This window comes from Naegleria gruberi (genome assembly GCF_000004985.1).
Source record: "Naegleria gruberi genomic scaffold NAEGRscaffold_1, whole genome shotgun sequence".
Lineage (NCBI taxonomy): Eukaryota > Heterolobosea > Eutetramitea > Acrasida > Naegleriidae > Naegleria > Naegleria gruberi.
In genome coordinates, this window is record NW_003163326.1 from 1,181,900 (window position 1) to 1,194,664 (window position 12,765).

The 12,765-nt window shown below is 31.7% G+C and overlaps 9 protein-coding genes across 9 annotated transcripts; 6 read left to right on the plus strand and 3 right to left on the minus strand.

Annotated features, from left to right (window-relative positions):
• The first annotated feature begins 539 nt into the window (after nt 1-539).
• On the plus strand, nt 540-1,841 carry NAEGRDRAFT_77817 (uncharacterized protein). The gene has a single exon (XM_002683210.1). The coding sequence runs from the start codon at nt 787-789 to the stop codon at nt 1,804-1,806; it is 1,020 nt and encodes a 339-aa protein (XP_002683256.1). The 5' UTR covers nt 540-786; the 3' UTR covers nt 1,807-1,841.
• Nucleotides 1,817-2,783, minus strand: NAEGRDRAFT_56541 (uncharacterized protein; the record flags this gene model as incomplete). The annotated part of the gene is made up of 2 exons (XM_002683524.1): nt 1,817-2,240; nt 2,451-2,783. The coding sequence occupies 2 exons, from the start codon at nt 2,781-2,783 to the stop codon at nt 1,977-1,979; spliced, it is 597 nt and encodes a 198-aa protein (XP_002683570.1). The 3' UTR covers nt 1,817-1,976.
• A 638-nt stretch (nt 2,784-3,421) lies between these two features.
• NAEGRDRAFT_34772 (uncharacterized protein) lies at nt 3,422-4,581 on the plus strand (the record flags this gene model as incomplete). Its single annotated transcript, XM_002683211.1, has 3 exons — nt 3,422-3,566; nt 3,734-3,961; nt 4,319-4,581. 3 exons carry the CDS (start codon nt 3,422-3,424, stop codon nt 4,579-4,581), a joined length of 636 nt encoding a protein of 211 aa, XP_002683257.1.
• A 122-nt stretch (nt 4,582-4,703) lies between these two features.
• On the plus strand, nt 4,704-6,530 carry NAEGRDRAFT_61543 (uncharacterized protein; the record flags this gene model as incomplete). The annotated part of the gene is made up of 1 exon (XM_002683212.1): nt 4,704-6,530. The coding sequence occupies one exon, from the start codon at nt 4,704-4,706 to the stop codon at nt 6,528-6,530; it is 1,827 nt and encodes a 608-aa protein (XP_002683258.1).
• Nucleotides 6,531-6,614: 84 nt separating this feature from the next.
• On the minus strand, nt 6,615-8,321 carry NAEGRDRAFT_61544 (uncharacterized protein; the record flags this gene model as incomplete). The annotated part of the gene is made up of 1 exon (XM_002683525.1): nt 6,615-8,321. The coding sequence occupies one exon, from the start codon at nt 8,319-8,321 to the stop codon at nt 6,615-6,617; it is 1,707 nt and encodes a 568-aa protein (XP_002683571.1).
• Nucleotides 8,322-8,536: 215 nt separating this feature from the next.
• NAEGRDRAFT_61545 (uncharacterized protein) lies at nt 8,537-9,139 on the minus strand (the record flags this gene model as incomplete). Its single annotated transcript, XM_002683526.1, has 2 exons — nt 8,537-8,976; nt 9,094-9,139. 2 exons carry the CDS (start codon nt 9,137-9,139, stop codon nt 8,537-8,539), a joined length of 486 nt encoding a protein of 161 aa, XP_002683572.1.
• Nucleotides 9,140-9,621: 482 nt separating this feature from the next.
• NAEGRDRAFT_77820 (uncharacterized protein) lies at nt 9,622-10,287 on the plus strand (the record flags this gene model as incomplete). The annotated part of the gene is made up of 1 exon (XM_002683213.1): nt 9,622-10,287. One exon carries the CDS (start codon nt 9,622-9,624, stop codon nt 10,081-10,083), a length of 462 nt encoding a protein of 153 aa, XP_002683259.1. The 3' UTR covers nt 10,084-10,287.
• Nucleotides 10,288-10,361: 74 nt separating this feature from the next.
• NAEGRDRAFT_61547 (uncharacterized protein) lies at nt 10,362-11,471 on the plus strand (the record flags this gene model as incomplete). Its single annotated transcript, XM_002683214.1, has 1 exon — nt 10,362-11,471. The coding sequence occupies one exon, from the start codon at nt 10,362-10,364 to the stop codon at nt 11,469-11,471; it is 1,110 nt and encodes a 369-aa protein (XP_002683260.1).
• A 438-nt stretch (nt 11,472-11,909) lies between these two features.
• On the plus strand, nt 11,910-12,539 carry NAEGRDRAFT_3930 (uncharacterized protein; the record flags this gene model as incomplete). The annotated part of the gene is made up of 1 exon (XM_002683215.1): nt 11,910-12,539. A coding segment is annotated over one exon (630 nt), but the record flags the coding sequence as incomplete, so codon positions are not given.
• Nucleotides 12,540-12,765: the final 226 nt, after the last annotated feature.

The window sequence follows — 12,765 nt, forward strand, 5'->3', positions numbered from 1 at the left end:
GGTTATTAGGAAGAATACAACCATGAACTAAGAGGAAAAAGAAAGATACTCAACATTATCTGTATATAATGGCAAATAAGGAAGGACATCTAAACATCTGGATATTGTAAAGATCTAATTGTTGATTCTTTGTTTTTTCCAGTTGATATTGATTAACAAAGGTCTTCCATTTATTGGAGATGAGGGTTTGCTTCGAAAGTATTTTAATAAGAAACTTGCCTTGATTAGAATTGTTGTAGAGAATGTAAACAGCCATATTAAGAAATGGAAGCCCATCTGGATCTAGTTCATCGGATAGAATTTGTAAAATTCGTGAAATGAGCCAGATATTCAATAAATTTATGTTTTATTGTGTTTTGTGGATTTGTTTCAGAATAATCACAATTCTAGAAAATTCACAACAAACAGAAAATTTACACAAAACACGTGTTTTATTAAAAAATTGAAAAAATCAGTGCAAACAGATAACTCACCAAAAAGGTGAATCACCCCAAGTAGTAAAATCAATTGACTTGGTAAATTGAAAAAATGCCAAAACATAGAAAGCATAAAACTCTTCCCAATCAGCAAGAATTAATTAATTTACAAGATTCGAATGTTGTTGAATTAAACCTTGAAAGCTCCAATCAAATATTCCCAGATGATATTTGTTGTGAAATATTTTCCTATTTATCGAATAATACATTCCATCTCCTTCTTTCTTGTTCACTTGTTTGTAGACAATGGTTTCGAATAATTAAAGAATATTCACATCTTTATTTAATATTTAAAAAACAATTTCCCCGAATGCTCCTGATGAATAGTTTGTATTTGAATAGAGTTACTAGTTTGGAAATTGGAGAGAATGTAATGATTGAAAGTGATTTATTAAAAACAATGGTCAACTGGCAAGTTTGCAAAAAGATGAATAATTTGAAGAGATTTCACATTTATAAAAATGATATTGGTGAAGAAGGAGTGAAAGAAATATTAGAAATGTCTCAATTGACTGATGTTTCCATTATTTCAAATGGAATCACACGTGACGAAATGAAATTAATGGGAAAATTGAAACATTTAACAAGAATTGACCTGAGTTGGAATCCTATTGGTGATGAAGGATTGAAATCTCTTTCAGAAATGAAAGAATTATTAACAAGTTTACATGTTTCACATTGTAAAATTGGTGATTTGGGATGTGAAATAATTGGTCAAATGTATCAATTGACTGAATTGGATATTAGTAGCAATAGTGGTTGGAATTCCAAGGTTTCTTCAATAGGAGTAAAATCAATTAGTCAACTGAAAAAATTAACAAAATTGAACATTAGTAGAAATAATATTAATGGAGAAGGTATCAAGTCAATTAGTGAAATGAAACAATTGATTTCACTAAATGTTTTCAATTGTAGCATTTCAAAAGAGTTTACAAAATTTCTAGTGTCAGAAAAATTGACAGAACTTGATATTGGAAATAATATCTACTTGGATGATTCATTTTTAGAAATGAAACAATTGAGAATACTTAAAATGGAAGGTCTTCTTGTTAAGATTCCAGAAAAGATTCGTCAATTGAAAGAATTAACAGAGCTAGATGTGTCATCATGTAGATCTAATGATAGAGATTTTGTGTATGATATAAAAGAATTAAGAAATTTGAAAAAGCTGTTCCTTAGACGGAATGCATCAATTCAAGATAAAGGAGTGATTTTGCTGAGCCAACATTTGGAACACTTGACCGAGTTGGATATTCGTGATTGTGGAATTAGTTACGAAGTAGAAAAATCACTCAAACACAAGAAAAATTTGACTAAACTTGTGTTGTGAGTAATAGGATTGAATTAAATAACTATTATATTGGTATTAATTTGAAATAATTCTGAGTAAATTGATATAGAAATCAAATGTTGATTATCAGGTTTACAAATAAAATTGAAAATTCATGATACCTTTATTTCAACCTAATGAAGAATATGTTATCATCATCATTACAGGATTTAGAGGTCAGGATTACCTAAAAATTCTCTACGCTTTTGTTGAGCACACTTTGTGAACTCCTTCACCAGGTGTGAACAATTAAGAGTTCCGTATGGTGTATTGTTAGCCTTGAAACAATTAATCAAATCAGATCTTTGTGTTGGACATCCATAGGATTGAATAGTACGATGATGTGGAATTAATTTATCGAGTTTTGAAATTTCTTCTTCCAAATGTTCAACTCTGGCATCTTGTAAATGTTCCAAAAGTCTATTTTGTTGATTCTATATATTATCATCAAGAATTATTATGTTCCGCATAATGTTTGTTATTAGAGTATTCCGCATAATATTATACATATAATTTACACATTTGATTGTAGATGATGATTATCATTAGCCAAGTTTTATCATCAATATTATTAATAGTAAATAATATAATAGCAAATAAAAACCAGATGATGATGAATATTAATAATAATAATTATTGCTTACCTTCAATTGTTCATATTTAAATTTAGCCAAATTAAAATCTTCAATAGAAACAGTCTTCTTTTCAACAGCAGCAACAGGCTGTGACTCTACTGGTGCAGATTCTTCAACACTTCTATTAATTGGTGATGAGACTTGTGTGGTTATTGATGAATTCATTGTTGGTTCAGGTTGTTGTGGAAGTTGTTGTTGTTCAGGTTGTTCTGGTTGTTGTTGTTGGTGGAGTACAGCTGGCTCTGGCTCAACACTACTTGATTGTTGTGATGCTTGTGTGAGTCCGTTGTTTGGGAAGAAATTTTTGACAAAGTTGGTGGTGAGAGAAACACTGTGGTGCATTTTTTAGTGTTGATTGAATTTGGAAAATAAAAGTGGTGAGCATTGGTGAGAATCGAAACACCAACCTTCTCTATGGAACATTTCGATAATCTTTTTCAAGAATTTAATTCGTGTTTATTGGTCAGTATATTCAAAAAGGATAAGGTGTTTAAAACTTGGTTTTGGATGTCTGAAAAAATAGCTTTGTTGATTCAGTCCAATTCAGAAAAGATTTATTAAGGGAATGTTGAATTTGATATTAGTTACTTCTCTAAGAATGGATGAGAGTAGAAATTCATTATTTCAATACTTGATATTCAAAACACTCAAATTATTTGTAAAGCTTATGAGCTGTATTATGTTCCATTGTAATTTTTCTGGTTGACCAGCAAAACTCATCCACATAGACAAATTTAACCTCGTGCAAACTCTACCTAGTACACACATTTTCACCATTTCATAATAACTGTATTAGATAATGAAACTTTACATTGTAAAAATATTAGAATTATAAAAAGAGAAAATAAATGGTTCAAAATTCACTTTTGAGGGGCATGCTAAAAACTACCCACCAATTTGCTGTGACTCACAACGCAACCCATTTCCGAGCCTTTTCCATTGGACTTTTTAATTGCTTCAATAAAACTTTCGAAAACAAAATGCTTGCTGCTAAGAAATCAGGTGCTGCTACTGCTGCCGACAATAAGATTAAAATTCTCTTCGTCACTGGTAACGAAAATAAGAAGAAGGAAGTTCAACAAATTATGGGTGAACAATTCCAAGTTGATTCTTTGGCTATTGATTGTAGGTTTTTTAAATCATCATCATGGAAATTTTAATTTAACAATAATTATTATCATAACCATGATTACAATGTTTTAATGAAATATTATTTCACTTATCGAAATTATCAAAATTATCAAAATTATATTTTAACGTTTTTTGGAAATTGTATTATTGAATTTAAATAGTACCAGAACTTCAAGGAGAAATTGATGAAATTTCAAAGGAAAAATGTAGAATTGCCATTCAAAACGTTTTGACTGATCCAAAGATTGCCTATAAATATGGTTCCGAACACGTCATTGTTGTTGAAGACACTTCATTGTGCTTTAATGCTTTGAATGGAATGCCAGGTCCTTATATTAAATGGTTCTTGGAAAAGTGTGGACATGAGGGTTTGAACAAGATGTTGGTTGGTTTTGAAGATAAGACTGCTTCTGCTGTTTGCACTCTTGCTTATTTCCATCCTAAATGGTTGCAAGAACAATTAAAGACTATGAAGGGACACGAACATATGCATGACCATGGTGAATCTGGTTGTTGTGACCACGATCACGAACATGATCATCATGAACACAAGCATGAACATAAACATGAACATGGTGAATCTTGTTGTGATCATGACCATCATCATGAACACAAGCACGAACACAAGCATGAACATGGTGAAGAAAAGTGTTGTAAGGGATTGAGCCCAGAGGAATGTTGTAAAAATAAGGAAGGAGCTGAAAAGTGTTGTGAAAATGATGAATGTTGTAAGGAAGGTGAAGAAGAATGGGAAGATGATTGTTGTGATGATGGATGTGGATGTTGTGGAGAAGTTGAATTGGATTTGAATCCAAAAGTTATCAGAGGTGAAACCACTGGTGACATTGTTCTTCCAAGATCTGCTGAAGGTCCAGCTTTCGGATGGGATCCAATCTTCCAACCAACTGGTTTCACACAAACTTTTGCTGAAATGACTAAGGAACAAAAGAATACTATCAGTCACAGATATAAGGCTTTCCAAGCTTTGCAAGCTGCCTTGTTAGAGTAAATTTTTGTCTTTTCAATTGTTGAGTATTTAAGTGTAAGAGATGTGTTTGTCTCGAAAAATTTGTTCTGCCTCAATTCAAAAAACAAGAAAATTCGTGTCTTATTAAATAACCAAAAAAAAATATGAGACAACACTCCCTCGTACATCTTTTATTCGGTAGCAGAAATGATGACACACTGAATGCTGCTGATGATGATCAAATGAGCACCTTTGCTGCCACTAATGAGCACGATAAAAATCAAGAGAATATTCTTGTTACAATGATGGTTCTAGCTATTGCTTCCTTTTCAATATTTGCTTCGGAGGAGAGTTTCTTTTTTCAATCATCAATGATTTATAGATTGATTTTGTTCTTTTTGATGAGTGCAATTTCTATTGGATTACTTCAATTAATTATCAAGTTTGTAAATACTAATGATTATTGTAGATATGTGATATATTCCCTCCTCATCATTGTGATTGCACAATTTCCATTTGAAAAGTATTCGAGTTTGAATTTGCATGATGAAAAATTGTGGAAACATGATGTAGAGTATTCGACTAAGGTTTTACTACCAACTATATATACGAATGTTACTTTTTCCAAGATACAGCACGAGTATAAACTTGAAGAAATTGCCAAATGGTACAAAATACCAACAAATGATACCTATCTTGTGAATGAAGATGATTTATTTTACAATTCGATACCAAATGATATGAATTATTGTAATTATAAGGCTAGTATTGATAGTCAATGGTTTGAATATTTAAAGGCTGCAAAGGACATGACAATTATTCCTCTCAATAGAATGAAAATCTTGGAGAAATTCAATTCTACTATGAGTTTCAAACTCTACAAATCAGTCTCCAAAATTCTCAACTCTATCAAATCTGTACATGATTTGACATTAACTAAAACTAGATTGGAGCAGGGTATTTCAAATGAATGTAAAGGAGATTATTTCAAATTGATTTGGTGGGATTTTAATAAGGAGTCAATTATGAATTGTTCATTTATAATCAAGTTTAACACAACCGAAAGAACCAAGCACGAAACTATTTTAGATTTTGAACGTCGACAAGTGTTGGAGCCAACAGAGCATACATATATTGAGAATTTGTACAAACCCGAATATAAATGGGCAGTTGCAAGGAGGACAATACAAGAAACTGAAATATTTGTAAGCATTCAGTCAAAGAGTGTACATGAGGATTTTTCTGAATTATTCATTCCTTACTCTAACGCAACAACCTATTCTTCATCAAGTAAATGTAGAGAGGAAAAACATACAGTTTATTTGGGAGATTTCATAATTAAGAATGAAACGAAATACGAGTGGGTTCACTCTTATGATCCAATATTATTTTATACTGGAGCAATTATGGCTGCTTTTGCCTTTCTATCAATGTGGATATGTAAAATGTTACTAATTATCTTGATTGGATTTATTATCTATTATTTAATATTTAATCATCAACAAGCAAATGAAGAAGAACACTTAGAGGAGGAAATTATCACGAACATTTTGGAATCCACAAATCCTGAAACACTTCAACAACCTGTATCATCTTTATCAAATGACATGACATTTTTCAACGTAAATCTTAATGAAGTGAAAATGGAAGAACAGATTGGGGAAGAAATACTATTGGGACCAGTTATATCATTCGAGGAAATGAGAAATTCCAGAAAATCCAGACCAAACCAATCGAATGATAGTATTAGTCAGGATTCTAATGAGGAGGATGAAGAGTTAGGTTCAACTCTTGAACTAGCAGTCAACCCTTCTCCAGCGACATTACAGGAAGGAATTGCAGAACAAACCACTCTATTAAGAGTGACCAGAAGAAAGAATCCAAGTGTAAAGCGTTCCTTTGAACGAGCCATGGAACCAATTTTAGATATTATGGTAGATGATGATATTATAGAATCATCACCAAATCTAAAGAAAATCAAGGAAGAATAAATTGTCAAATAGATGCCCAATTCTCTCAGTAACAAGTCCAATTTGAGATTTATTGTTTGAAATCAATAGATTCAATATTTACAATTAAAATGATTCCCCTGTTCCCATTTGTTGATTTAGTAATTCTTCATCAAGGTAAGAGGTTTGTCCATTATCAAAATCTGTACTCTCTATTGTAGTTGCTTGGGTATCGTATTGTGAGTATCTATTATTATTTGTGTGGTCAGTAATTGGTTGAGATGGAAGATATTGATCTGAGAATAGTGATAGCACATTTTCTGATTTAAAATTCGCAATAACGTTAGCGATTGGATCTTTCAAACGTATTTCATAATCAATTGTTGCCATTATTGTCTTGTTGGCCTTTCCAATTATATTGGCAGTTCCCTTAATAACATTGCTTTTGCCATCCTTTATAAATCCGGCTAAAGGAATCTCAACTTGCCCAACAACTTCGCAATTATCTATTGAGTGAGCAATTGTTAATTGCACCAATATATAACCATTAGCAATATAGTACATAAATAGTGTGTTGTTTTCAAATTCGAATAACTTTTCAAACGCAAGCTCATTAGTTATACCGTATGTCATTCCTGATAATTGTGTTTCATGCTTGAAGAAATCAACTGACAAGAAGAATGGAAGATTGCTCCACTCCTTGGAAAAGTGAGTCATATTTGGCCTAGTGTTGAATAACTTGAATTGACATTGATTTTCAGAATGGGTTTGAACAAAGTTTACCTTAATTTCTCTAGGTTGAGGTAAATCTTTGTGTAAAATTGTAACCATTCTATCTCCTTCATCTTCTGGAATATATTTTGGCTCTGGCTTTGTTTGGGGCTTTTCCTTTGGTGGTTCTTGTTTAGGAAGTACCAACTCTTCATATATAGGTTTTTCGATAATTGGTGGTTTTCTTAGAGTTGGTTTTTCAATAATGATAACTTCAGGTTTGTAATTACTTTTTACAACATCGACAAAAGGTTCAATTTCCTTATAGATTTGAACAGGTGGTTTCCAATCCATAATTGGAGGTGGAGGTTTCACTTCTCGTTTCACTTCTGGTTCAATATTTACTTGAACAGATTGAGCATAACTAGCAGGTTTCTTTTCTATGAGTGTTTGAACTTCTGCCGATATTGTTAATATGGAGTTAGTTTGGGTTGGAACTGATTTCTTTTCCTTTTTCTCCATCATTGTCTCCAGCTGAGTTTCTTGATTTTTATACTTGGCAACAATTTTTGTATACTTTACGTGTTGCTCTGAAAATTTATCATTCCATTGTTTGATTTCTTGTTTTAATTGTTCAATCAAAGTTTCATATTTTTTGTTTTGTTTCTTTTCCTTTAACTTTTCTGTATCCAACAATGTATCTTGAAGGTTTTTGTTGACCTTCCTTAGTGATTCAATTTCTTGTCTTAGTTTCTTATTCTTTTCCTCGCTGTCTGATAATTTTGTAATTTCAATTTGTTGAAGTTGAATTTTGTTTTGGAGCTCTGATGAGCGTTCTCTTTCGTCCTTTAAATCTCGTTCCAACTCTCCTAAACGATTAATTAATTCCTTATGATTATCCAAAATAAATTTGAAATTATTTTCCAACTGATCGTATTTAGATTGAAGTTGTTTAATCTTGGTATTTTTACTCCGAATTTCATGTTGAAGAGATAATAATTCCATCTCATGTTGTTGACGCAATTTAATATCATCAGCTGAGGGCTGAATAGGATTTCCTATTTGTTGTTGTTGTTGTTGCTCCCGACTAACAATCCGTGCCTGTTGTCGTTGTTGAAGCATTTTTTTTGTAAATTGTTTTGGCGGGAAATTTCGTTACATTGATGATTTCCTATGAGGATTGAAACAACTCATGATGATTTTAAATTGAGATGAGTTGATGAAATTTTCTTTAATAAGTTATTGATTTGTTTAATTTGCTCTTGTATGCTGGTGGTTAGAAGAGTTCCAATATATGACATTATTCAATAGTTTATTTAAACTTTCTAATAAAAATGTTATAAATCATGTAAAGCATTTTTAAAAGGTTCTTCGTCTAAAGCCTTACTACCAATTGTAATATCACTTTTAATAGCATTAATTAAATCATCTAAATTGTCATATTTTTCCATATATCTAATAAAGCCACAAATAGAAATAGTTAAATTTTCTCCATAAAAATCAGAATTAAAATCATGCAATAAATGTGGTTCAATAGTTTTCTGTTCATTTTGAAAATGTGGATTGTTACCAATACTAATAACTGTTTTACAAGTTATTCCTCTTATTTTAGCATATCCTATATAAACACCCATTTCGATTTGTGATAATTCTTTACAATTTTCAATTGGTAAATTCGCTGTTGGAATTCCCAATAATTTTCCTCCTCTTCCAAATCCTTTAATTACTTCTCCTGTTATTTTAATAGGTTTTTCAATCGGAATTACATTGTGTATTCCTATTATAATAAAAATTAATAGGAATAATTTGTTTATATAAAAAATTTAATAATGTAACATTTCCGATGATTATTAAAATGATGATTACTCATCAATAATTTTTTTACTGTACATACTCTTTAATAAATGATTGGGTATAGTACAAAGGGTGGAAGTTGCCATTTTTTTTGTTTGAAAAGGTTCATTCCGATGAGTCGGATATTTGTAGAGCATATTGTTCCGTAATATAGCCTCTGCAGGGTGGATTAATTGCAGTAAATAATTTTAATAAGGATGAGAGAACAGCACAAAATATTTCATAACAATACGAGTGATATTTGAAAGTTTTACTCTGCAGAGAAGAATTTACAGTGCAAGTAAATGGTAGTATTTTGGAAGAACAAAAATTTTAGCTTTAAAAAATGTCAGAAGTGGACCGTGAAACTAAAGTGAGAAAGGAGGTTTTGCGAGTGTAGGTATTAATTTCATCATCATCAACAAATATTAATAATGATCATTATTATTGTGTGGAATGAACAAATTGGAATCTATAGATTTAATTTGAGGAGAGACAATTTTCAAACTTTACTAGAATACAATGATTATTTGGAAAGGGTTGAGGATATTAGTATGTGTTTTATAATAATATATATTTGTTAATCATCATGACAATAGTCTTTGATCTTGCCTATTCAAATGATAATGAAGTTAAATTAAAAAGACAAAAGGAAATGGATGATTTTAAACATAATAACAAGACTCTTATCGCTAAAAACAGAGCACTTGCCGAGAATGAATACAAACAACAAATTTTGGAGAAGGAAAAGAAGGAGGCAGTAGAGGAAGAAAGAAAACATAAGGAATCCCAACTCAAACACTTGAGAGAAGTAACAGTGCAAGAGAAACAAGAAGAAAAGAATGCAACTACAAATTTCCAAGTACCACTGGCAATGCAAATGGGATTGAATCAAAAGAGACAGCCAGCTCCGAAAATGATTGCTCAAACAGGAGTTATCTATGCAACTTTACCTCCCGAAGAACAGAGAAGATACGAAGCAGCAGCTGGTTACACTCCTTCCTTTGTCATGCAGAGAGCTAATCAAGAAGCTTACACTCTTGTTTTGTAATGAATGTATTCATATTATACAGGAGAGATCAATCTTTAAACTCTCGGAATTAGATTTTCAGATAACATATGATGCAAGATTTGGAAGAGATTTGTAAATTAGAAATTGGTTGTTTGCTTCAAGTGAAGATCGAAGATGTCAACAATAGATGGTGCATATTATACAGGTTCTAATAACTCAATAAAATTTACACTCATCATGAAATTGCACTACAGTAATGCTGTTAATACTGTATGTTATTGTTGCTTTATTGTTATTTCGAATAATCATTAGAAAAAATGCTTTCGTTCTCTAGAAGGCTCCTTCTCAAAGGTCCCACTATTTCTGCCACAGAGCTGGAAAGTATATTCGGATTAAAAGCACACAACTGTGATGTAAAAACTGCTCTCGATCCAACCAAAGCAAAATGCAAAAAGCTTGCTCTCTTTGGTGATTCCAAGTTGAGCAATTTAATAACAGAAAAATTAAAACCACTACTTGATGATGAATCAATACCATTGGGAGATATTAGCATGAAGAGAGAAAGGTACACCATGAACTCAACTCTTGCTTCCTATTTGAAATACAAGCATGAGGAAATTTATCTCAGTATTCTTGAGAATGACATTGAAAAGAGGGAACAATTGAATGACCACAGTTTGGGAACTGTATTTGAAGCGTTGTTTTATCTTGCTCCACAAGAGAAGTGTATTGAAATTGTGAATAGTTTGATTGAATGGGTCGATGGAGAAGGTTCACAATATATCAAGGCACCATTAGTGAAATTTTGCATCATGGTTGATTCTATTAATGATGGACCACAGCTCAAAGTGGAGAATTGTTTCTCAATGAAAGAAATTACAATGAAGATTGATGAGGATAATAGTCAGGAATTGTTTGGCGATATATCTAAATTCATGATGGAACGTTCCAAAGAAGCTATTGAAAAACACAATGAAACTAACTCTCTAGATTTCATAATTAATGGAAAAATTATTCAGGGAAATCATTTAGAAGAACCAATAACAGTTCAATGGAAAAGTAGATCTGGAAATTATTATGATCAGAAGGTCTTTCCGTGTTGTGGTACTTTATGTGTTTTGAATGGTGGAAAATGTAAAAGGAGAACATGGCTCAATAAGGATTCATTTCATTCTGGCCAATTGAAAGGATCAGGAAGTAAGAGATGTGGAGGTGGACATGCACCCTCAGGAAGTAGTACAGATCACATCCCCAAAGTTAGAGCACATTGGTCATGTTGTTACGAACATGCAGAAAGTGAAGGATGCATCCAAAATGGCTATACTAAAAAGTTGAAAGGTCTCGATTTGTTTCCAAAAGTACCAATATCATCATCACAAGAAGATGAATTAGAGGATATATCCAACACACCTCATTTCAGTGCCTGAGTAATCATGTAAAAACTGGAAATTTTAAACTTCCACACAACAGTTCTAAAAATTTTAAAAATAAAATCAATTCTCTCCTCGAACATCAAATTCTACAAAAAAAATATGGCCCCAAAACGTAAACGTGTTGTTGATGATGAAGAAGAGGAAGAATATGAACCAGTTGAAGTAATTGATGACTCGGATGATGACGATGATGATGTAGCTGCTTTTGTTGATGATTCGGAAGAGGATGATGGTGATTTTAAAGAAAAATCATCCAAGAAGAAAAAGAAAGATGAAGGAGATTCAAAGAAGAAGAAATCATCCAAGAAGGAATCAACTAAAAAATCCTCCAAATCAAAAGATAAAGATACAAAGGAAACTAAAAAGAAAGCATCAGGTGGTAAAAAAGCTGCATCAACCTCTTCTGGACCTAAAAAGAAGGATCTCACCATCAAGGATGAAAAGGAAGCAAGACAAGTTGTTTTAGATTTATTTAAAAAGACAAATAGACCATTCAATTTACAAAATGTTATTGATCACTCGAAAGGTCAATTGAAAAAGGCGATGGCCACTAAGTGTGTTGACCATTATGAAAAGAAGGGTGATTTGAGTGTAAAAGTAAATGGTAAAACAAAGATTTGGTGGATCAATCAAGAAGGGTTGGAAGTTTTGAGCAAGGAAGAGTTAAAGGAAATTGATGTAGAAATTAAAGAATTACAAGAAGAATTAGCACAAGTTAGATCCGAGGTCACACAACTTACAAACGAGAAAGCTAAGTTATTGAAAGCTCCAAAAACAGAAGATTTACCTGCTCAAATTGCAAAGGAAAGAGCTGATTTAGAAAAGAAGAAGGAAAAATTAGAATCACTTCAATCTGGTTCAGTTAAACTATGTACAATGGATGAAAAGAAGGAAGCTTTAAAGAGTATGGATAGATATCTGAAAGAATGGAGACTAAGAAAGAGATTAACTAAAGAAATTATTGATAAGATTTCGGAATCTACTGAAAAGAAACCAGCAGAAATTATTGATGACCTAGGAATTGATACTGATGAGATTGTTGGTGTTAGTATAGATCAAGTTGGAAAACTAACACAATAATTTTGTAAATAATAATAATTTAATTAACTGTACAATAATAATAATTAAATAGAAAAAATGTCATTAATGAACAAGTGTAAAATCATTACAATAAGTGGAAGACCAGCAACAGGAAAGGTAAAATATTAATCATGATCATAATAATTGAATAATGATATAATAGACAAGTGTTTGTTCAGATTTAATTACGAAATTGAGGGAAACATTT